Source organism: Helicoverpa zea, chromosome 28 (genome assembly GCF_022581195.2).
Source record: "Helicoverpa zea isolate HzStark_Cry1AcR chromosome 28, ilHelZeax1.1, whole genome shotgun sequence".
NCBI classification, from domain to species: domain Eukaryota; kingdom Metazoa; phylum Arthropoda; class Insecta; order Lepidoptera; family Noctuidae; genus Helicoverpa; species Helicoverpa zea.
In genome coordinates, this window is record NC_061479.1 from 4,754,850 (window position 1) to 4,778,238 (window position 23,389).

General features: G+C 39.1%; 1 protein-coding gene across 1 annotated transcript in view; it reads right to left on the minus strand.

Moving 5' to 3' along the window:
- Positions 1–19,794, minus strand: part of LOC124643647 (dynein axonemal intermediate chain 7 homolog) — a 41,610-nt gene extending 21,816 nt beyond the window's left edge. Inside the window, exons 1-16 of the mRNA XM_047182664.1 lie at positions 19,765–19,794; positions 19,526–19,541; positions 13,498–13,626; positions 11,595–11,632; positions 11,187–11,268; positions 10,528–10,640; positions 9,052–9,143; positions 8,229–8,362; positions 6,557–6,609; positions 5,995–6,132; positions 4,608–4,682; positions 3,136–3,335; positions 2,226–2,392; positions 1,600–1,735; positions 738–838; positions 285–360 (exon numbers count right to left, since the gene is read on the minus strand). Of these exons, the coding sequence (XP_047038620.1) occupies positions 285–360; positions 738–838; positions 1,600–1,735; positions 2,226–2,392; positions 3,136–3,335; positions 4,608–4,682; positions 5,995–6,132; positions 6,557–6,609; positions 8,229–8,362; positions 9,052–9,143; positions 10,528–10,640; positions 11,187–11,268; positions 11,595–11,632; positions 13,498–13,626; positions 19,526–19,541; positions 19,765–19,794 (1,580 nt within the window). The remainder of the gene's footprint in view (positions 1–284; positions 361–737; positions 839–1,599; positions 1,736–2,225; positions 2,393–3,135; positions 3,336–4,607; positions 4,683–5,994; positions 6,133–6,556; positions 6,610–8,228; positions 8,363–9,051; positions 9,144–10,527; positions 10,641–11,186; positions 11,269–11,594; positions 11,633–13,497; positions 13,627–19,525; positions 19,542–19,764) is intronic.
- Between the last annotated feature and the right edge of the window lie 3,595 nt (positions 19,795–23,389).

Consider the following 23,389-nt stretch of genomic DNA (forward strand, 5'->3'; position numbering starts at 1 on the left):
TTTTTATCCCGGTACAGGAAGTAGTTCACACGGGATGCCGGTGAAACCGCTGGCAGAAGCTAGTGATGTTATAAATTATGAAAACGAAAAATGATTACTGTGCTATAAGTGCAGTCAACTTCAGGTCAGTGGTAACAGTTTTATAGGAAAATCGTACTTATTACTATTGAGTTAAGGTGCATGACAGTTACCACTGATGTGCGGTCTACCGTACAACTGCCATGCATGGGTTAACTTGTCATTTTAACGTAAAATATATGGTATCCACTATTTACAATACTGACCTGTATTTCCTTAAATTCAGTTCACCAGTTCGAGTCCTCGTTCTACATGATCTTAAATATCTTTTGAATTCTCGTTCTGAAGACAAAACAAATTATGTATTAAAAAACGAATAGAATATTTTGTTAGCTATTAACTTAGGATTTAAAATTGAGCCTTGAATCGTATCTCATCCTAGACATTTTCCCGCGGTTTCTAGGCGCGTCTCGTGGGAACTACTGCCCGTATCGGGATCAAATATAGCCTATGTTACTCGGTAATGGTGTAGTTATCTAACAGAGAAGAATTTTTCAGATTAAACATTTTTAGCAATGCTACTCAGTAGCAGTCGTTGTTACATACCCACGTCAGAGGCCGTCAGGCGGCTTTGAGATAACTCAGACACTAGGGCTTGCTAGATTAAACCTGCAGCGTACTCGATAAGAAGAAGATTTTGTTCGTTTTTAAGGACTTACCACTATTGTAAGCAATTTGTTCTCTTGGGGGAGGCATGAATGGTGGTTCTGCCATATTCAAATTCTCCAAATCTTCTTTTTCTTTATCATTTTTTAGGTACCTAAAATAATTGAAGAGTAACTAACATTTTTTTTCGAAAAACACAATCATGGAATTGGTCCTTTTTATTGAAAATCATCAAAATGACCCCTCGCTGTGGGTGCAGCGTGAGGGAGTGTCAGACTCTTACTGACTAAAACTCATCATGTGCCTTCTTAAGCCTTTTATATACCAGTGCCGTCTTCGAACAATCCCGTAGCCCCGGCAGGATGAAATTGGGCTATAGATGGTTTGTTACACGAAAGCGAATGACCCTTACTTGTGTGTGTAAATGTACATGCACATTGTGTTAGTATGACTCGATTCGACCACTGCTGAGCGGCTCCCGAGCTTACACATACATAGACAATGTTTATGTAAAACCACGTGTATACCAGCATTCTACGCCATTCCAATCTCTAAAACTTTCCCGGTTAAAATTGGACCCTTATACTTTAAAGTTAAGGTTGAAAATCTATTAAACCGAAAGGTGTAAGTTACTTTACGTGATGGTTTCTGTACACAGAAGTATGGCTCATCCGATATCGCTACGAGAAATAAATCAATAAGTCTACCTTAGCTTCTTCTACACTGCTGCGGGATTGTTCGCGCGAGTTACCGCGGCGCTGGTTCATAAAGGGCTTAAGAAGGAATATGATGGGTTATAGTCAATAAAAGTCTGACACTCCCTCACGCTGCACTCATAGCGAGAAAAATAAAAAGCTTCTTCTACGCTTGAAGTTGACACCAAAATAGGAAAAGGCTAGGCCGATAGTAACTCACACATTAGCTTTGATGAAGGCTTCTAATTCCTTAATCCTTTCCCTCACTTCTTTAAAAAACTTCGATCTGAATTCATCCTGTTCCTTCTTCAACTTTTGTGTGTCTATTAACTCTTTTACATTGAAGGTGAACAAATCTGGAAAAGGCAAAGTTAGTATTTATGTTAACAGAGGTAAATACACCAGTAATAACACATAGAAAGTGGTGAAGAGTGGCCGTTTTTGGCTCTGGCATGTAATGGCGACGTTGGAAAAGTGCTTTTTTTCAGCCTACTTTGATAAACGATTTTTGATTCTTCACCTACTTCCTGAAGGAAACTTTTGAACACCTGGATAATTGAGAATGAAAGAAAAAAAAGTAAAAGAATGAAATATTCTAATGTATCAATTATTTTAATGCATTGTGTGATAAAGGTACTCTTTGCAGCCATTTGCAAAGAGTACCTATATCTTGTGCGATGATGTCAGAATAGCAGGTATTTTATATGTATTTTTTCTAAATTTTATATTTTAAGGCCCGTTCGCCGATAAAATAGCCGTAAGTTTTCATAAGAACTTTTAATGTTCATGTTCAATTTTCAAAGTTGAGTTGTTTTAAGAAAAAAATACTAGGCTAAACTAACAAACCTTCATAAAGTTTCGGCATAGGAGCTTTCAGAGCGAAGGATCTAGAACTCTCGCTCAGCAGATCGATGAGAGAGCGAGCTGCGCGTACGCAGACACACGAACCGTCTATAATCTTTGGCAGCTTCACTGTAACCTTCATGGAGGGGAAAGATAGTTCTACTGGTTCTCTGAAAGAAATAACATTTATTGATACAACACAAGATAAAACGCGGAATAGAAAGTATGAAAAATAGTATGTGGGCGAAATCAGTAGTCCAGACTAGCATCGTGCAAAGGCAAATTATGCTTCCCAGCAAAAGACATAGGAAGTGGAGAATGGTAGGCGTTTTGGACAAAAGACCGAAAGACGGTCCGTTCAGACAGACTGGCACGGAGAGCATCGCCGGGCATTTTTCTTTTCACACAGACCAGAATCGGCTCCGATCGGCTGCGTGAGATCGGAGCAATCGGAGAAAAACATTACCCTCCTTCTTTGGCAGTCGGGTAAAAAGTACGCGATCGGAGCCGGTCGGCTCCTCTTACTATTTCACACCGAGCGCCTTCGAGCATTCTTAATGACAAAAGCAGTGCACATGCAAAAATAAACCTTACTAAATTTACTAAGTAAGTACTCGAATTTCAACGTGTTAAGAATTTGCTCCCCTCTCCGAGCCGGTCTGTCTGAACGGACCCTTATTGCTGACACGTTTGAATAAATGATGTGAATTTGCCCATGCCAGACAGCTAGTTTTCAAGTGGACTCTGAAAATGGCACATGGCCATACCAAGAAGTAGTTTTTTTGATTCCCTTGGCAAAAACTACCCTCAAGAGAAATATTTGGCGATTTGAAGGGGTGTTCTTAGTGAACTTTTGAAGAGGTACATGTTGGTTTTCGTAGCTTACAATTTCACCATGTTTTTTTCTACTCACGGCTCCTGTGGTACCGGCTTAGGTTTCCTGGTAGGCCACTTCACAGCCACCCATATATTCAACCTCAGACCCTTAAACTCCCTCTGATACGTGGACACCTTCGTAGATTCAGACACCAGATTCCTCTCAATATCACGGAGTAGGTTGTAGGAAGCCATTTGGATGGCATTGGCTAATTCTGCTCTGAGGGCTAGACGGACCTAAAAGTAAGGGCTTATGTTTATGAAAGTTACCTCATCATTATTTTATTTGTACGCCACAGACTACACATTGCACATTTCTATTCAAATTTTTAGGTTGTCTGTAGAATTTTTCAGCTCTAAGGCTACCTATTGCAAAAAAAAAACCATAATCAGCTATTGAATCGCCGATTTGACTGTTTGTCGACGGGTTGTGGTTTGGTTATCGTTGTAGCTACATGGTGTAACCTCAGACCAACTTGGAGCCTTATGGTATTAATTAAAAGTATATGATACTAGCTTTTGCCCGCAACTTCGTTCGCGTGGAATAGTGACTACCAGCAGATTTTTGATTTGACCAATAGATGGCGCTATATGTCCGGAATAATTTTATTTTTTTTTGTAATAAAAACTATCCTATGTCCTTTCTCAAGTTTCAAACTATGTCTGTACCAAATTTCACACAAATCGGTTCAGTAGTTTAGGCGTGAAGAAAAGACAGACAGACAGACAGACAGACAGACAGACAGACAGACAGACAGACAGACAGACAGAGTTACTTTCGCATTTATAATATTAGTTTGGATAACTGTGAGAAACCGAAGACTAAAAAAACAGTTTTTACTTAACACTTTTACAAAAAAATAAAGAGGTATGTTATCTATACATACTACTTTCCATATATACGGTAAATATGTTTAATTACATATGTACAAAAACCGGCCAAGTGCGAGTCGGACTCGTGCACGAAGGGTTCCGTAAATTACAGTTAAATCAACCTATCTCAAAAACTATAAGAGATACTTTGATCAAACCAAAAATCGTTGAAAGAGTTAATTAGCATGCATCACCTCTATTTTTTTTTAGAATTTTATACCCCGTAGTTATAAAAATAGAGGGGGGGGGACATACTTTTTACGACTTTGAGAGCTGATATCTCAAAAACCGTTCACTTTAAGAAAAATGTTTTTTAGAAAACTTTATATCATTTTAAAAGACCTTTCCATTGATACCCCACACGGGTATGTACATCGAAAAAAAAAAATTCATCCCTCAGTTACATGTATGGGGGGCCCCACCCCCAATTCTTTTTTTTACTATTTAGTGTCATATTTTTGTAGCGGTTCATACAACACATATTCCCATCAAATTTCATCACTGTAGTACTTATAGTTTCCGAGTAAATCGGCTGTGACAGACGGACAGACGGACAGACGGACAGACGGACATGACGAAACTATAAGGGTTCCGTTTTTGCCATTTTGGCTACGGAACCCTAAAAATGAAAGTTACCTCGTCATAATTCTGAATTTGCCTTTCCGTATATTGTCTCGTCCTGAAGCGAAATATCTCAAGCATGTCCAAGATCTGTAAGATAAATAATAATATGTCACCATTTCATTAAAGTTGTCTCAAAAGGGCTTCAGCGTGTTGGCTTCGGCCCCACGTTCGCCTCCCAAAAATCCGGGACTCTATAGTCCCGAGGTCTGGAAGGGACATACATTTATATAAATTGACTGCATTCTCCACATTCCTTTCCATTGGAAATATAATTGATTTTAACACCACTCTTGATGCTTTGAATTGACGAGCCAGAATACATTTTAATTCGATCAAGTACTAACATAAGTTGGTATTAAAAAATTGTCGTGTCAAGTAGAATTTTGATTGATTAAATTATTTCGCCCTTGGTCACCACTAAAATATAAAACATGGTTTGTGAAATTCAAATAAAGATATAAATATGGTTAACTGACTCTTTACAAAGGGTCGCTTAACCACTTTCGGCTTTAGGGTTACTTTTCTAACATTCTGTATATTGTAGTAGTACCTAAGTTGTAGTAGTAATAAGTATACAAAATACAAAATACAAATACAAAATATTTATTTCTTCAATAAGTAGTTTACAATCAGTATGTGATTGGAGCCTACTTTTAAGCAAATAATGCTTGTATTAGTAGACTCCACTCTTCCATATCAAGAGATCGTTATAATTAAAAAAGAAAAGAAAATCTATTTGTTACATTCAATTAAGTATGCATTAAGTTTTGCCGAAGCGTGTGTGTGTGTGTACGTGTGTATGTATGTGTATGTGAGTGTAAGAGTGTGTGTGTGCGTGTGTGTGTTTATGAGTGAGAGCGCGAGTGTTTACATGTTATTATGAATAAATGTGTATTATGTAGCTTATTTTAAGAGTGCTTCTGTCTCCTCATAGGTAAGTTCTTTTATCCATTTAGTTATATCTTTTTTACACTGTCGATATTGTTTACTGTATATAGATAATTCTTTATTTATTTTATTGTATAATTTAGCTGAACGTTTTTTATGCTGAATACTGGCAAAGCGGGTGTTCGTTTTAGGGATTTGTGCAATAATGTCTTTCCTTCTTTTATTTAATTTGGATGCATCATAAGGTAGGGTCTTATGTGTTTTTAATATGCTTTGTATAATATATAATTTTCTTACCGAGAGTAGATCACTAATCTGATAGAGATTTTCTGTAGGGTACCTTCGTTTTTTAAAATACATTGTTTTTATAAGAGCGCGTTGAGCTCGCGATACATACACGTGTAATCCTAACAATATAACCCAAATTATTATTATAATAAAGGCAGTCTTAAATCGTCATTCGGTCGTTTAACTCATCTCCTGGCATGCACCTTACAATATATATACAAACCGGCAGAACTTCAATAAACTTCTTGTCGAGCTCGTTATCATCGCATATCTCCGTCTGCTGCCACAGATGGAGGAAGGTGTTCATCTCGGTGACCACGCGAGGGTCGGGGAGACCGTCGCAGCGGAGGTACTGTTGCCACTGTGAGGAATTGCAGAAATTGAGTCATTTCTTGTAGATATAAGTAGATTCAGCAGCCTGAGCGATTCTATCAAAGTTTGTTCGTGAACAAGAAATGTGTTTGCGGTGCCGCGAGTCCACAGTTAGCATGTGTTTGCGCACTGCGGTTGCAGTTTCGCAGATATTTTAGAAATGTTCGCATGCAATTTTTTACTATTTGCTAGAGAGAGTAGACCGAGAGAAACATTTGTGGGCATCCCAGTACTGCACACCGGTAGAATCTTACGTTTATTTGTATGAAGGATACCACGATATGTATGAATATATAGTTTTTTTCTTTATTCGATACCGTTTGCATCCGGACTGTCGGATATCCTTCATACACATTACCTCTGAAATCTGGGGAAACTGGGGGAGGCAGCTAGTCCAATAAGAATCTACTAACCTCTGCATCTTGTTCTTTCTTGAGCTCATACTCCAACTTCTGCTTTTCGAAACCTACAAACACGTGACATTATCAATATCTGGGTACTTTTTGGAAGCGAACTATAAATAATAAATTGATATGCGTGATTATTTCTCTCTAGTGGAATAAGGACTTCGTGTAAGTGTAAGTGCTCGTCTTTCACGCAAAAAACATCGGATGGATTTTTATGAAACAAGAAAAAAATAATTTAAATATTATATTAAGGATACTTGTTACTTATGTGTACGGGCAGTTCTTTTGGGACGCAGGTGAAACCGCGGAAAAAGACCAATCTCTACTTCTATACTAACATAAAGAAGAGAAAATAGTTTATTGTTTATAGAATCTCCAAAACAAACTGCACCGATTTGAAAAATTGTTTCACTATTGGAAAGCTAACAACAACAAAGTAACATAATCTATATTTTATTTGGGAACGAGAAGAAGTTCCCTATATAGTGACTCGGGTAAACAGCTGGTCCTATATAGACGAAGAAGAACAACAAAGAGCTACAAACGTTGGAACAGGTTAACAGCTTTCTGCAGCACATCTCTCCTAACATCCTGCTCGGCTATCTCCCTGGCCATTAGCTCATTCCTCGCCTTGGCGGCTGCAGCGCGCTTCTCCTTGGCTCCGGCCAGGATTGCTTGTCATCATCTCCCGAGCCTTTTCCCAACTATGTTGGGGTCGGCTTCCAGTCTAACCGGATTCAGCTGAGTGTTTGCAAGGAGCGACTGCCTATCTGACCTCCTCAACCCAATTACCCGGGCAACCCGATACCCCTTGGTTAGACTGGCGTCAGAATTACTGGTTTCTGACTACCCGTAACGACTGCCAAGGATGTTCGATGACAGCCGGGACCTACAGTTTAACGTGCCATCCGAAACACAGTCATTGGTGTCTTAGATATACCTAGAAAGTACCTACATACAAACTTAGAAATGTGCATTGGTACTTGCCTGACTTGGAATCGCCACGCTCTGATACTCTAGAGATTGGCTCTTTACCCACTAGGCTACCACGACTTCTTGTCTATTGTCAAAATCATTTATAGCTAGTAGTAAATAAACGGAACTACAAACGTTGGAACAGATTAACAGCCTTCTGCAGCACATCTCTCCTAACATCCTGTTCCGCTATCTCCCTGGCCATTAGCTCATTCCTCGCCTTGGCGGCTGCAGCGCGCTTCTCCTTGGCTGCGGCCAGGATTGCTTGTCATCATCTCCCGAGCCTTTTCCCAACTATGTTGGGGTCGGCTTCCAGTCTAACCGGATTCAGCTGAGTACCAGTGTTTAACAAGGAGCGACTGCTTATCTGACTTCCTCAACCCAGTTACCCGGGCAACCCGATACCCCTTGGTTAGACTGGTGTCAGACTCACTGGCTTACTACCCGTAACGACTGCCAAGGATGTTCAATGACAACCGGGACCTACAGTTTACCGTGCTATCCGAAACCAGTCATTGGTGTCTTAGATATACCTAGAAAGTACCTACATACAAACTTAGAAATGTGCATTGGTACTTGCCTGACTTGGAATCGCCACGCCCTCATACTCTAGAGATTGGCTCTTTACCCACTAGGCCACCACGACTTCTTGTCGAAAGTCAGAATCATTTATAGCTAGTAGTAAATAAATGGAACTACAAACGTTGGAACAGATTAACAGCCTTCTGCAGCACATCTCTCCTAACATCCTGTTCCGCTATCTCCCTGGCCATCAGCTCATTCCTTGCCTTGGCGGCTGCTGCCCGCTTCTCCTTGGCTCCGGCCAGGATTGCTTGTCTGGAGACAGGTGGAACATCAGAGAAGACTAAAGTACTACTGTTATAAACGAGAACCTAATTCTTTTTGTCGCGCTGTGATTGCAAAAATATGTGTAAAATGGATTTAAAAAAAATACACAATGGTAAACAGATAGCCAAGTATTTGCAAAAGGACATAAGCTAGCTACTTCTTATTTTACTTACTCCAGGCAGCTTTTAAGTGAAAATGTTTATTCGTTTTGGCACGACAGACTTGTAGGAAGAGTTATTTTCGCAATCATACATACTTAGAAGGCAGGGAAGATTAATTCCAGAAGTAATAAGGTGCTATAAGTAGGTACATTTGTGTTGCTTACCTGACTAGGTTTAAATATTAATATAATAATTTAATTAGATTAGTAATGAGTACTTGTTATTTATTTAAACGTAGTCTGGATACGTTAGCACGAGATGGATGAAAATATATAAAGCTAAACCTAGCAGATCAGTAAAAGCAAATTAAAGCCTAAATGCATTTCACTACAAAATCTCGCTAATACTTCTAAACTATTACCTACTACAACTAGCTAACTAACTATAGTGCTTTAATAGGACAGGATCTTAGATTGCTATCGTAGGACAGAAAATAAATAAGGATCATGACCAAGTATGACAGGATACAATCACAAACAAGGATGACAGGACAGGATGGTAAACAATAGAACTGACTTAGCGGCTTCTTTCTCAGCCCTCCAATCCTCGATCCTCTGCACTAGCCACGCCTCGCGCTCCTTCTTGTTCATTTTCTTCCAAGCTTTGGGCTGTACCAAGAGTTACCGTAGTTATTCGAAAAAAGATTTGAAAATTCTACTAAATTGGTACACAAGTGAATTAAATATTCCGTTTTTTTTAGTTGTTAACTCGTAGTACCTATTTTTGTTTTGAAACTATTGTCAATAAATGGCTTTTCTTAGAAATAAAACAATGTGTTAATTGCTATGTTTTTAGATGTACCGAAAAAGTTATAGCCAATTGTATTTTTACATTTAATAATCTGCCTTTTTTGAAACTTTAAATTTATTTACTTTTATGATAATTATACTACATTAAATAAATTCCCAAAGATTCCGAGATAAAAAAAAATATAATTTAAAAACTTACAAGCGAATGATAATCAGCCATTTTCTTTTGAACCACACTTAAATAAACCAACTTCACATTTCAAAAACCAATCCCATTATTTCTAAACCACTTAATTTGACACAAAACAAAACACGCCACTAACAATTTATATTAATTTGACAATAGAACCTGACCTTACAACGACTTTATTCAAAATACAAAATGGCGACTGAATTCTACAAACATTTTAAGAATAAAAACAAGAAAATGTCGTGCGTTGCCAACATAACATGGAATTAAAATGCCTTGTATTGTAAAAGGGTACCTTTTATTGCGGTTTCACGTAAATATTGGCAATAAAATTGTAAAAAGGGCTATATAGTACGAATTTTTATGACTTGGTAACGAAGAAAGTTTGAAAGGAAAACATAAATAAGGGGTTAGGTAGGATTTTGTGGTTGTGAGCTATCGATTTTAACATGCATGTGTAAATATTTAAAGCGGTCTAAGTTTGCGAGAAGCAAAGCCATTTGACGGCAATGGTCTATTATAGCTCGTACAAGATGAAATGACGCTCCCAGGGCTGCGGGATTGTTTGAGCGAGTTACCGCAGCCCTGGTACACTGTAGGCTCCAGAAGGAACATGATAGGTTTTAGTCAACAGGCAGAAAACCTTGAATATAAAGTCATTAAACCACATTGAGCAAGCGTGGTGACTAATATTCAATCCTTCTCTGTGTGAGAGGAGGCTGATGATGACGATGATGACAAGGCATTTATAAGGTAGTGATGCACGTCATTTCAGCTTAGACGAACTCTACTTACTAATGGAAAACACACATCTGTCAGAGCCGACCGAGGCGAAGGAATCGAATTTTGTAGTTCTTTACACGATATCGGTTAAAACCTCGCACACTTGGCGCCGAGAATCGGTCAAATCGCCAGAATCTAGAAGAATCACAAATGTCATACTTCACAGAATTCATTTCCTTCATCACGGTCAATTCCTTCATTTTGATAAGTAGGTATGTGTTCACCATAAAAGCCACTATGTTCCTTAGAGCCCTTTACAATGAAGTTTACCTTATCAAAGGCGGGTATTTCCTCTTCTTTACCTTTGTCCTTTTTACCTTTCTTTCCTTTCTTCTTTTCAACGGGCTGCTCACTGGGAAGCACTGGTTTCGGTTCTAAGGTCGCTGATGTAAAAATAAGTTGTATTCTATTAATTTAATTAAGTAAAACTGCCTCATAGATTTTGCCACTACAAATGTTGGATAGTTGGGTTAGCCTGGATGGACTGATAAAATTGGTCAGTGGCTTAGACTTTAGACAGACGGACCGCATTTCAACTGCAATCTAACTGCTTTCAGTTTAAGTGCAGTATGTATGAATGCAGTTGACACGACTGCAATATAATTGCAAATCAACCGTGGGTATGCATTTCACACGATTGTATGCCGACTGCAATTGAACTGCAATCGGACTGCGGAAGCGAAATATGTATATTGCGCTGATCACAAATATCTTAAGAACAAAGCAGGAAGATGATAAAATGTTGGGCATGAGGTCCTAAGCTTGGTTTCTTAAGCACCTGTAATAGGCCTATATAAAATAAAAATCTTTGACTTTGAACCAACTGTTGAAAATTTTCTCTTACTAGTTAAAATTAAAGTTTAACCAAGCGATCACCTAATCGTGAATACATAGGTGAAAATGGCTTAACAGAAAAGGATGGGACATACATAAGTCTGGATAGCGAGGCAAAGATTCTTCGGACCACGCAAACAGTTCACTGCTGGTCTTCTTCACAACAGAAGATTGTTCCTGTGAGAACAGAAAATGGGATAAGAAAAAGCTTTAGGTTGTAAACAGTGTCGAGTGTGTCGACATAGCTATATCTGTGCAAGTCTATGAACGCGCACACAGCTACGCTGACGGTACGCGCGTGATTTGGTATGTGATTCGGTCTGGACTTACGGTCAGTTCTGACCGTCGGCCGAGCACTGTTTCCAGCCTTAAAAATAAAGAAACTTCAATAATACATAGATACATACAATAAACCTAAAAAACAAACATTATGCTGAAAAACGGCATTAAAAATTTTTCTTCTTTATTGTATTAGTATAGAAGTATAAATAATGTAAACATACCCCAAGCTTTTTCTTCTTCTTTTTCTTAGGTTTCAATTCTGTAAAAAATTAGAAATTATTACCTATATTTTTATGACTAAATTATACATAGTATAGTAATAATAACAAATATTAGATATATTAATAACTACAGAAATGATGAAAAATTAAATAAAAAGCGTCAAAATGCGCTTATTAATTAATATCTATTTGGGTTAAACTCCCTGTAAAAAGATATTTTTTAACTTTGATCTTAATCTTTTAAAACTGCAACTTCTATCCTATTCAGTCATATCCCATTCGTCACTCATACACCTAGATAAAAATACATAAAAATTAAAACATACATTTTCAAAAACAAAAAAAATAAAAAATCACCCTAAATGTTCCCGTAAATATCTAAAAACAAGCCCATTACAGTTATTACCGACATCGGAAAGAATCGGTAAGAATCGGTAACAATCAGAATGCATAATATAAACATTAAAATTGTATTGAATCGTACTTACCAATCCATTGAAAAGCTATTTATATGAAAAACTGTTTCGATGCTTTTTTATTTTATCGTCTCACAACAAGTTTATCGGTTACCATAGCAACGGGATATTGATTTAATTTGGAAGAGTTTTTGGTGAGATTGTAGACTTTTCCGCTTTCAGACTAGCGGATTTTCTGCGCGTGGCTAAGCTTACGGGTCATTACGTATATGAGTGACGACAAACATAGGTACTTAATTGGGTCCTTTATCATATTCATTTGGTTATATACCTACATACCCGCCCGGCTTCGAAAGGGTGCAATGCTGATGGTAAAAACATACTATACTTATAAACCTTCCTCTTCAATCACTATATCTACAAGGTGTTGATTTGCATTTGTGCCATAGTTCAGGAGGAGGACATACAATACGTAAATAATCGATTGGAATTACAGTAGATGGGAAATAACTAATATGCACTGCCTTTTTTGTCATTGTAATGTCGTGGTATTTCCGAAGTAATCCAATTTTATGAATGAAATTTATGAGTGATCGTTGCGTATGCTTTGTGTTTGCGTTTGTGTGAGGGTGCAGCACGGTTTTAACGCCAGTAACACACGCGCCAAGTTTAAATAAGGCTAGATGACATTTACGGAATTCCGAAAAAAAATTAAGGAAAAAAAAATTACGTACCAATTTTTTTATTGATTTGGGTCGAGAATCATTAGAATAATTACCTTCTTGAATATGGCACGGATGCAAATCAACAGCTTGTATTTTAAAAAACAGCATTAAAATCGGTTGCGTAGTTTTAAAGATTTAAGCATACATAGGAATATATTAGGTACAGAGAAAGCGACTTAGTTTTATACTATTTTGTGATAAGGCCACTTTCACTTGTCGACAAGATCCAAACTAATATTATAAATGCGAAAATAACTCTGTCTGTCTGTCTGTCTTTTCTTCACGCCTAAACTACTGAACCGATTTGTGTGAAATTTGGTACAGACATAGTTTGAAACTTGAGAAAGGACATAGGATAGTTTTTATTACAAAAAAAAAAATATTCCGGACATATAGCGCCATCTATAGGTCAAATCAAAAATCTGCTGGTAGTCACTATTCCACGCGAACGAAGTTGCGGGCAAAAGCTAGTGTAAAAATAAATGTGAAAAATCTGTGACGAAAAAGTTCGCATTTTTGTATAAATTGCGTAAAAAGTAACCGTTTATTCTTTAAAAGTATCGAATTTGACCAGGTGTGTGACAGGTTTTTTACCACGCGTACCTTACCTACACGCGCTACTAAATCCGCTAGTATGAAATTGCTATTACACCATTTTGGCCTTATCCAGGGAAATTCTCCTTACATTTCTTTCTTAAACACGTGACGAACGCCAGTTTAACTTTATAAGAGCAATTGAGGGTAAAAACAAAAAAATTTTACCCTCAATAGGCATAGGAGGCAGATCCTCGAAGGAGGCGCTAGTGTACGAGGTGTCAGTGAACTGTATCTCTTCAGGTTCAGGCTCCAAGTCTGTGGTCATCACCACCACCTCTTCTGGCACTTCGGCTTCTGAAAACATAGACATTAAATTCTTGACCGTTATTTGAAGCTTACTAGTTTGAGATAGGCACCTACGTGTTTTCCGCTTTTATCTCTGTCCTTTTCTACCCCATATCTTGCATCTCTCTCGCACACCGACCAGTTTCACTCCCCACCAGGCAGGAGGCGACGAGTGTTCTCGGCGGCCACAGTTCGTCATTGGCGTCTTGTTTTCCGCCCGAGAAGGTTGGTCTAACCAACCGCTGTAGTATTTCGTTGAAAAATAAACTCAGTGCTCTCGCAGAACACAGGTGAGTTTATAATATTTTATACAATTTGTTAACGGTTTTACCGTTCGATATTCGATTTTGCGAAATCAAGTGTTAATATTTTGTACATCTACCCCTTTTTTTGTCACGAGTTTCTTCCGTGTACTTTTTTTTTCAGTAATTTGTTTTCAGAATGAGTGACTTATAAAGCAAATACGGATGCGGTAAATAATAAAGCTACCACAGCCCGTGCACGTGACTATGGAAAAGAAAGCAAGCCCGAAGTTCCTAAGGCACCTGTGGCCCTAGTTCAATCCTGCAAGGCGTTCAACTTTTTGACAAAAAAGAATGGTGTGAGGTGCGGTCCAACCAGCATCTCCTTAGTTCGGACTGGTCACTACCGCACTTGAAACAAAGCAGGGACCAGTAAGTATACTAGCCATCCCCCGCAGGGGTCGGCTCATTATCACGGACCCTCATAATATACTCACAATAGCAGGGTACCAATCATGCATGTTGCGGGTCGTACCATCATTGCAATCTACCCTCGCAGGGTGGCTTTTTGGATCGACTTTCGAAGAGTCGCCATTATAACCTTCCCTCGAAGGGAAATGGTAATCACACTCACGCTGAATGGCGTGTGACGCAAAACTCTAAAAGCTCCCTTGGGATATCACGAGTAAATTACAATAGGAACCATGTCCAACAGAGGAAACAGAAAGCGTCCAGGACCGCAGGCGGACTTTGATGCGTCCAACAAGGCACGTAAGTTATGACTTTCCAGGCGGGTTGCCTAACATTATATCAGGACCAATGGAAAGAAATGGGAGCTCCGCCTTTCTTGTTAAAAATAATAACTGGGTATCGCATACCATTGGCCAAAAGCCACCTTTGATAGATAATGCCAGATTTGACCAGAGAGTCCAAAGAGATGGATGTCGTCATATCCCAAATGATAAAACAAAAAGTTCTATTGATAGCTGCAAATTCTGCCAGCTTTCTTTCCAATATGTTTCTTGTGCCCAAAAGGCGACGGAAAGAACCGTCCAATACTCAATCTCAAGGTTCTCAACAAGTTCATAATTACGGAACCCTTCAGTTTAATAAATGTTTTTCGGGTGCTAGAGTTTCTTCAGAAAGACGAATGGCTGTGCAAGTGGATCTCGCCCAGGCTTACTTCTACCTTCCGGTAGCCGAAGGTCACAGATATGTTCTTCGACTAGTATACAGAAGAAGACTGCTTCAGATTACGTGCCTACCATTTGGCTTAAGCACGGCACCCAAGACCTTCGCCACAGTGACCAATTTGGGTGGCTCAAACTTTGAAAACTCAAGGGTTACTTATAATTGTGTATCTCGATTTTCTGGTGGCTCACCAAGATATATTTGCCTACTTTGGGATCATTTGCACCATGTTTTGGATGGCAAGTGAATAAATCGCAAGCATTATCAACAAGATAATGACAAAACGCACTACGTGACAAACAGCACGACAAACTTAGAAGACCTGCAGAGCTTGATAGGACTTTTAAACTTCGCAAGTTTTCGTTGTTCCATACGGCAGACTGCATTACCGGGCTCTCCTCACTTTCCTCAATGCAGTGTTGAACAGCAATCTATACCTACCCTATTCATGGAACCGTGAGCCAAACGGTGAACAAACCATAAAAAGGGTTCTTATAAGTCACGATTGAAGTAATGATCATATTTTATAAAAATAACTACGAAAGTAATATACTGACAACATTAGAAATGATATTTTAGAACGATGTCTGTGGAACTTATGCAATCTTTTCAAACTTAATTGAAATCAAATATATATAATAAATGCCGTAAATTATTTTCTTAATTTTAATGAAATATGTAGTAAATCGTTTACATTTAAAATGAACCTAGAAGTCTTGACTGTCATACATAGAACCCTACTTAATTGAAGACCACAGATACTAAGAACATTTTACATAAAAATGTGACGTTTTTGTCATCGGTCGGGTTATACCCACCATTTTGAAAAAGTGTCAGTCTTTGGTTACATTGTGGGCTCACGGCTCGGTGAATGGAGTATAGCAATGTTGAACCTACCAGCAGATACCTTAGCAGATCTAAAGTGGTGGCTGGTCAGCTGCCACCAAACCTTGGATATTCATTCGCCACTTCCCTGTCACCTTATAACCACGGACGCCTCCGATGTAGGATGGGGGCACAACTGAACGGAACTCCCGTAATGGGTTCATGGAACGAGAGAGAAAAAGGCTTTCACTGCGATCTGAAAGAGATGCTTGCAGTATTAACTGGAAAATCACGGCAAGTTGCTAAAGAGATCAACAGCCATTTTTCAATGCAGAAATGGGACTGTGGCGTCATATCTAAGAAATCAAGGTGGCACCCGATCAAGGAGCCTACCGAACTTGACGTACAGAGTATTCAGTTATCTTGAGCTGTATCAAATCTATCACGTCGTGAATCATATACCAGCCCTATTCAACAGTCAGGCAGACCATCTCTCCCGACACAAACCTCCACCGGAGTGGCATCTTGTATCAGCAGTGGACCTATTTGCCTCGAAGCGAGCCCAGGGACACATAGTTATGTACTACGTGCCCCTAGATCTGAAGGACCCGAAAGCGGGGTTCCCCGATGCATTTTTCTCAAGTTTTGACTTACCCGCTAGCATGGGTATTACCGCCACCTTACCTTATACCGTAGGTCCTCAGTCATCTCAATTCAGGAACGGGAGTTAATCTCATAGTAGTTCCTTCGGTGGCACCAGGTATTTTGGCGAGCAGATTTGAAGTCCCGATCATTAGCAGTACCCTACACACTGATGAACCTCGAGCAGAAACCGATAGACACAGCAACGGGGATACCCCCTGCCAAGGTCAAGGAAATGGGGGGGGGGGAGGGACAAGGAGTCTCTCCGACTGAAGTCTTCTTCAATCCACATGCAACACTTATCAATCAGCTTGGAGTCGATGGTTAAATTGGGGCGAAAAGTATGAAATTGGATCCTATGAATCCTTGAATCCCTATTTGGACCTATACTTACCCAATTTTTAGCGGACTTACACATAGTAAATAAACTAGCATACAATACTATTTTATTACACAAGTCAGTTATAGCTACACTATGCAATGCAGAAACCACTCTAGAGCTAGGTTCACACGTTCTAGTCGGACACATTTTAAAATCAATAGCGCTGAGCAAACCTGTTCCCCGGGAAGCCGTCCATCTGGAATATTGACCAATTGGTAACCTACTTAAGTGCAGTAAACGTAGACGAGAATAATCCATTTGCAACTTCCAGGCACACTGCTGCTCTTTCTTTTGCTAGCTTGTTTCGGAAAGGCGAGTCCATGATCTTTCCTTGCTTGCAATAGACCCAGAACATTTCAAAAACAACAAAGATAATTTAATCTTATGGCCAGTCTTTGGCTCTAAGACCGACAGTTCTAGTCATAGGCAGTCGGGTTGTTGTTTGATGGATAATCAGGAAAATATAAATCTAAGTCCAGTGTATTGGGTCAGAAAGACTAAAGCCTTGTTAGAAGATAGACGGACATCGGCTAATTCCTTAAATTTATTTATATCCGTTAGAGGCCAACCAAAGGCAGGCACCCGAACGATGATGCGGGTGGATTAAGACATTGTTAAAAGAGGCAGGAATAACTACAACCCCAGGAAGCTTCCACTCGGCGGTAGCGTCAAAATCTGTGTTGACAATATACCTTTGGACGATATATTAGCAAAGGGTAATTGGCGATCAGGCAATACATTTGCCCATTTTTACAGAAGGGAAAGATACCCACTAAATAGAAGTAGCAAGTTATCTCGATTATTTAATTAATCCAGCTGATTAATGTCTATATTTTTGTTACTATTGTTATTAAGAAGTATCGCAATGTTTTTGTTAATTACTATTAGAAAATGAAATCAATTTTTGCTTTTGTTCTTGCATTTCTCTTTTAATTTTTATTACTCATCCTTCGAGCCCCTTTCCCAACTATGTTGGGGTCGGCTTCCAGTCTAACAGGATGCAGCTGAGTACCAGTACCAGTTAACTTTGATTACATTAGTATTCCAGGACGCAATACACATACTTACATGTGATTACTCGTGTACCTAAGTACCTATTTACATACACAATTTCATTGTGCTTTTGCTCACATTGGCGTCCACTTCCACCAGGCGATAACAAACACGTCTCAAACTAGTAAGCTTCAAATAACGGTCAAGAATTTAATAGCAGCGTTTTACCTGAAATAAAACGCATATTAAATACTTACCTTATTTGAAGCTTACATTTTAATTTCTGCCTGGTGTTTTCGACTCAATGACGAACTGTGGCCGCCGAGAACACTCGTCGCCTCCTGCCTGGTGGGGAGTGAAACTGGTCGGTGTGCGAGAGAGATGCAAGATATGGGGTAGAAAAGGACAGAGATAAAAGCGGAAAACACGTAGGTGCCTATCTCAAACTAGTAAGCTTCAAATAAGGTAAGTATTTAATATGCGTTTTATTTCAGGTAAAACGCTGCTATTATTATCAATCATAGATAGCGTTGCCAGGTCGCCAAACCTAACAACCGGACAGACCAGCCAGTTTGGCCGGACATTTGGTTAAAAAAGCCGGACACCCTATATTGTTGAGGGTTTTGTCTTAGTATTAATAGGTACGACAATTTTTTTTATGTAAAATCAAGTCTTTTTGATTATTATCATAAATCTTGTTAATTTCTAGTGAAATAATAAATAAAATCCTTTCGGTAGTCGACTCGCCTACGCTCGGCCACGCTTGGCGGCGCGGCGGCAATGCTCGCTTGTTTGCGAAATGTAAAAAGCCTAACTAAAGCCGGACAAGACGGTCACCGTTTATTTTAGCCGGACATGCAATCAGAAAGCCTAACTATGTCCGGCTTTATCCGGACGCCTGGCAACGCTAATCATAGATAAGGAGTAATGAATGAGCGGAGATGCCATAATGCAGGTAGGTCAGGCGCCCTCTTCTACTTCAAATTCTTACGGTGGGCATGACCAGAACCATCAGTTACGAGTGAACTAACGAGGCGTTCGGGTTTTTGAGACGTCTGTCAATGACTTTTGGTGTTACTGAAAATGGTCGGGTTCAAAGAAGGCGTATAAGGGCGAAGACAGTACGTTCCTCCCCACGCGCTACTTTCTTTTTGCTTACGCCAGATTAAGGGTACGTTTTGAATTTTAGCTGCCGACTGCAACTGCTGACCACACATGCAGCGACTGCATGAAGTCGGCCGCAGCTATATTTGAGGATTGCTGCGGGTTGTTCGTAAGGGTTACCGCGGCCCTGGCACATAAAAGGCCTACGACGGAACACGACGGTTTTTAGTCAGTAAGATTCTGACACTCCCTCAAAGCTGCTAACCCACAGCGGGAGGGGTCATTTGATGATTTTTGACGTCGTTAAAAAAAAAGCTATATCTGAGGGCGACTGCACGTGCTGCTGCCGCTTCGATCCAAAACTTTTTCATGTAAATACATACAAACCAGTAGTGCAGCTGCGGCCGACTTCATGCAGTCGCGGCATGTGCGGTCGGCAGCAAGGATTCAAAACGTATTTTAAGCTATCAATTTATTTTATAAGAATTTATTTCTCTACTAGGTACGTAAAGATTTTCACATTAATTACCTTGAGGTTCTGCCTCCTGAAAAGAGGAAAAAGTTTTGTTTAGTCTTGTTTCATAGTTTAGTATAATAAGTTGATTGTAAAATCGTAGGGAATTAAACTAAGTTACGGTATGTTAAAGGGCTTGACTTGGAATCGAACTCGCACACTCGTGTTTGAGAGGAACTTTGACTACTAGACTACAATATAATAAAAATTTTAATTTTATTTAAATGGACAAATAAAAATTTCTCAATACTTACTTTTTTCTTTTTATCCTTTTTCTTAGCCATTTTGTATAAATTAAGATCGCCCTACAATAAAATACAAAAGAAATGTTTAAATTGCAAAAATATAGTAAAAAAATATTAAGCTATATTATAATATATGTGTTTTTGATAAGTATATATATTTAGAAAATTCGTGACATATTACTAAAATTTGACATTGACAAACTAGTTGGTATTTTTAAACTTTTTTTGCTTTGTAATGCGTTCACTAATAAAAAAAGCATTGAAAAGGTTTTATTTGCCCAACTTATAAGAACTTGTAAGAACTTATAAGAACTTGTGGCTTAGTCCAAGCGGATCGATCGATCATAAGGTTAAGCAACGCTTGGCGCGGTCGATTCGTAGATGGGTGATCGTCGGGGATGTCATGACGAGTTCTTCCGTGTTTCGGCAGGAACGATAAATTGGTGGGTCCCGGTTGTCATATGAACATCTTTGGCAGTCTTTACGTGTGTTACTAGGAGGTATTGGGTTGCCTGTGTAACTGGGTTGAGGAGGTCAGATAGGCAGTCGCTTCTTGTAAAACACTGGTACTCAGCTGCATCAAGCTAGACTGGAAGCCGACCCCAACATGGTTGGGTAAGGGCTAGGCAGATGATTTATACGACTTTATCAAAACTTGTGAAACGGTTGACATCACAATTTTTTCATTTACGTGTGTTTACATATTTTATTTATATGGAGTTCAATGGCTTATAAATAGGCATACAGAGCCCCTATCCGTCGCGTAGAATTTTAAAATACAACCATCCTCATGATTCACTTTATCTTTTAACGAAAACCATATCGAGTGAGCTGCAAGTCTAGTCACCTAGTGTCAGACGCACAAAGCAAATCATTTTTATCGCAAAATTCTGACAAAAACACCAGACGAAGGTTTCTATTTTGCAATTAAATTGTAATAGACAGCTGTGTTGCTGGGAAGTTTGTTCTTCACAGCTTCTTCTTTCCACCCATAACACTAGGAAGTGGTGAAAGGGAGGTGTTTTGGGCGTGCTGTCTTTTTGTAATTTTGTCGTGAAAATGTGATAAAATTTAGCCTAATCTCAATAAATGTTTTGTTTAACTCAAAACAGGTGATACGAAACCGATGAAGCTTGGAAAAGATGATGATAGTTCAAAGAGTGAGGTCGAAATGAACCCACCAATCTTCCGCAAGGCTAGCTAGCTATAAGGGGCCGTTCAAACAGATCGGCTCGGAGAGGATAGCAAATTGTTAACACGTTGAAAATTGAGTACTTAGTATTTGAAGTAAGGTTTATTTTTGCATGCGCACTGCTTTTGTCATTAAGAATGCTCGAAGCCGCTCGGTGTGAAATAATAAGAGGAGCCGACCTTCTCCGATCGGCTCCGATTGTGTACTTTTTCTCGGTCTTACTGACGTTTGCCCCCAATTGCATCTCACGCAGCCGATCGGAGCCGATCGGAGCCGACTCCGGTCTGTGTGAAAAGAAAATGCGCGCCGATGTTCTCCGAGCCGGTCTGTTGTTAACGGACCCTAAGTAGGTACTCGATTTGAGTATGCACATTTATTACCTATTCAGATAAACTATACTGCTACTATTTAAACTAAAGGTTCAATTGATAAGGTAATTAAACCTGGGTTTTAAATAAAATGTCATATCAAGATTGTTTATCTTTAGTTTATTACCTCTTCAAATTCAGTGTAGGAACTTTCTTGACTTCTTTCGTCTTAAGAATAAATTAATATATTTTTACGGTAATACCATTGACCTCTGTTTCAAACTGTTTCTAATTAATCTGTGGTACCATTGGAAGCGGGTGCAAAGTTCATTGCTCGCATACAATTAATGTATATTTGGATTCTTTGTTTCAAACAATTAAATAGTATTATTTCATTGACCTAGATCTCGGTTGTTTTGCGTTTCTCACCATTTTGCAAAATTATTTTAATTAATCTCATCATCATCATCAGGCTGGCATTGAACATCCTTGGCAGTCGTTACGGGTAGTCAGAAGCCTGTAAGTCTGCCACCAGTCTTACCAAGGGGTATTGGGTTGCCCGGTTGAGGAGGTCAGATAGGCAGTTGCTCTTTGTAAAACGCTGGTTCGTCAGTCTAATCGGTGCTTTTTCAGCTAAAAATGGTTCAGATATCTTGGAGTATGACCTGAGGTCCCGTGTGCGATTTCCAGTACATTCTACATTTGTGTGATGAACATGCCTGTTGGTCGTGGTCTGGGTGATATAGTATGTATTTATTTAATATGCGTATACTGATGTAGTTTATCACTTGTGTTATAATTATCGGCACGAATCTTGAGCTCTGACCTACATCTGCGCAGAAGTGATTTATTAGCAAAGAACCAATCCCGAGTGACGGCTATGACGCGATGCACTGCGGGCCAATCACCGCTTTACCCCGCCCCCGCGCCTCACTTCATACCACAAAAGGGACCCAATAAATTACTTCTGCGCAGGTGAAGGTCAGAGCTCAATATTCATGCCGATAACTATAGCACTCATAACTCAAGCTAATCAATCTTACCATGGGGCTAACTGACCGTGTGTAAAAAAGGTCATCATCATCTCCCGAGCCTATTCCCGACTATGTTGGGGTCGGTTCCCAGTCAAATCGGATTCAGCTGAGTACCAGTGTTTTTCATGAAGCGACTGCCTATCTGACCTCCTCAACCCAGTTACCCGGGCCGATACCTCTATGTTAGACGTCAGACTTACTGGTTTCTGACTACGTGTGTAAAAAAAGGTATCGCGAGTAAAATTAAATGGTGAAACTCATCGTTGATAAGAAACATTGTCACGGTTAATGATTTACCATAAATTGTAAATGGTAGCGTAGTCATTGCGTTACGTAATCAATGACAAACTGCTTATTAACATTTAAGGAGAAATGCTTATTTCAATTGTTTTTTTTTTGTACGAATGATGACTAGCGAGTATTCTACTTAAAAAAAAGAGAGTTTTCACGGCTGAGAAAGTGATATACTACATAGGTATTCTGAACTATTTATCATCATCGCATCATCTCCCGAGCCTTTTTCCAACTATGTTGGGGTCGGCTTTCAGTCTAACCGGGTGCAGCTAAATTCCAGTGCTTCACAAGGAACGACTGCCTATGTGACCTCCTCAACGCAGTTTCCCAGGCAACCCAATACCCCTTGGTTTGATTCCCACAGGTAACATTAAACGGTTTAGATATTTTTGCATATATAATGTTTGTATGTGTGTTGTATAACAGGTAAAAATTGTTGCTGAGAAATTGAAACGTGATAATATCATCCTTTTTCCATTTTGATTTGAAAAAACATTGTGGGTGTCTTTTCGTATCATGGTGGTCTTTCTTACGGTTTAAGTTCATCTAAATCAGTTTAGCCGTTTCAGCCAAAGCAACACAAATACCAACTATACACGTGTAAAGCCCAAGATCACTTGTCTAAAATATCGAAAAAAAAAGTATTTGCTTCTCCTTAATAAAGTACTAGCAATCAAGGTATCGTTTTTCAACGACATTGCAACTCCGGCGCATACCATCGTCACTATTCTATTCAACTATTGGTTCGAAACAAAACAACTCAACTCTAATTGGTCGAAATTAATTCAAAATCAACAAATTGAAAA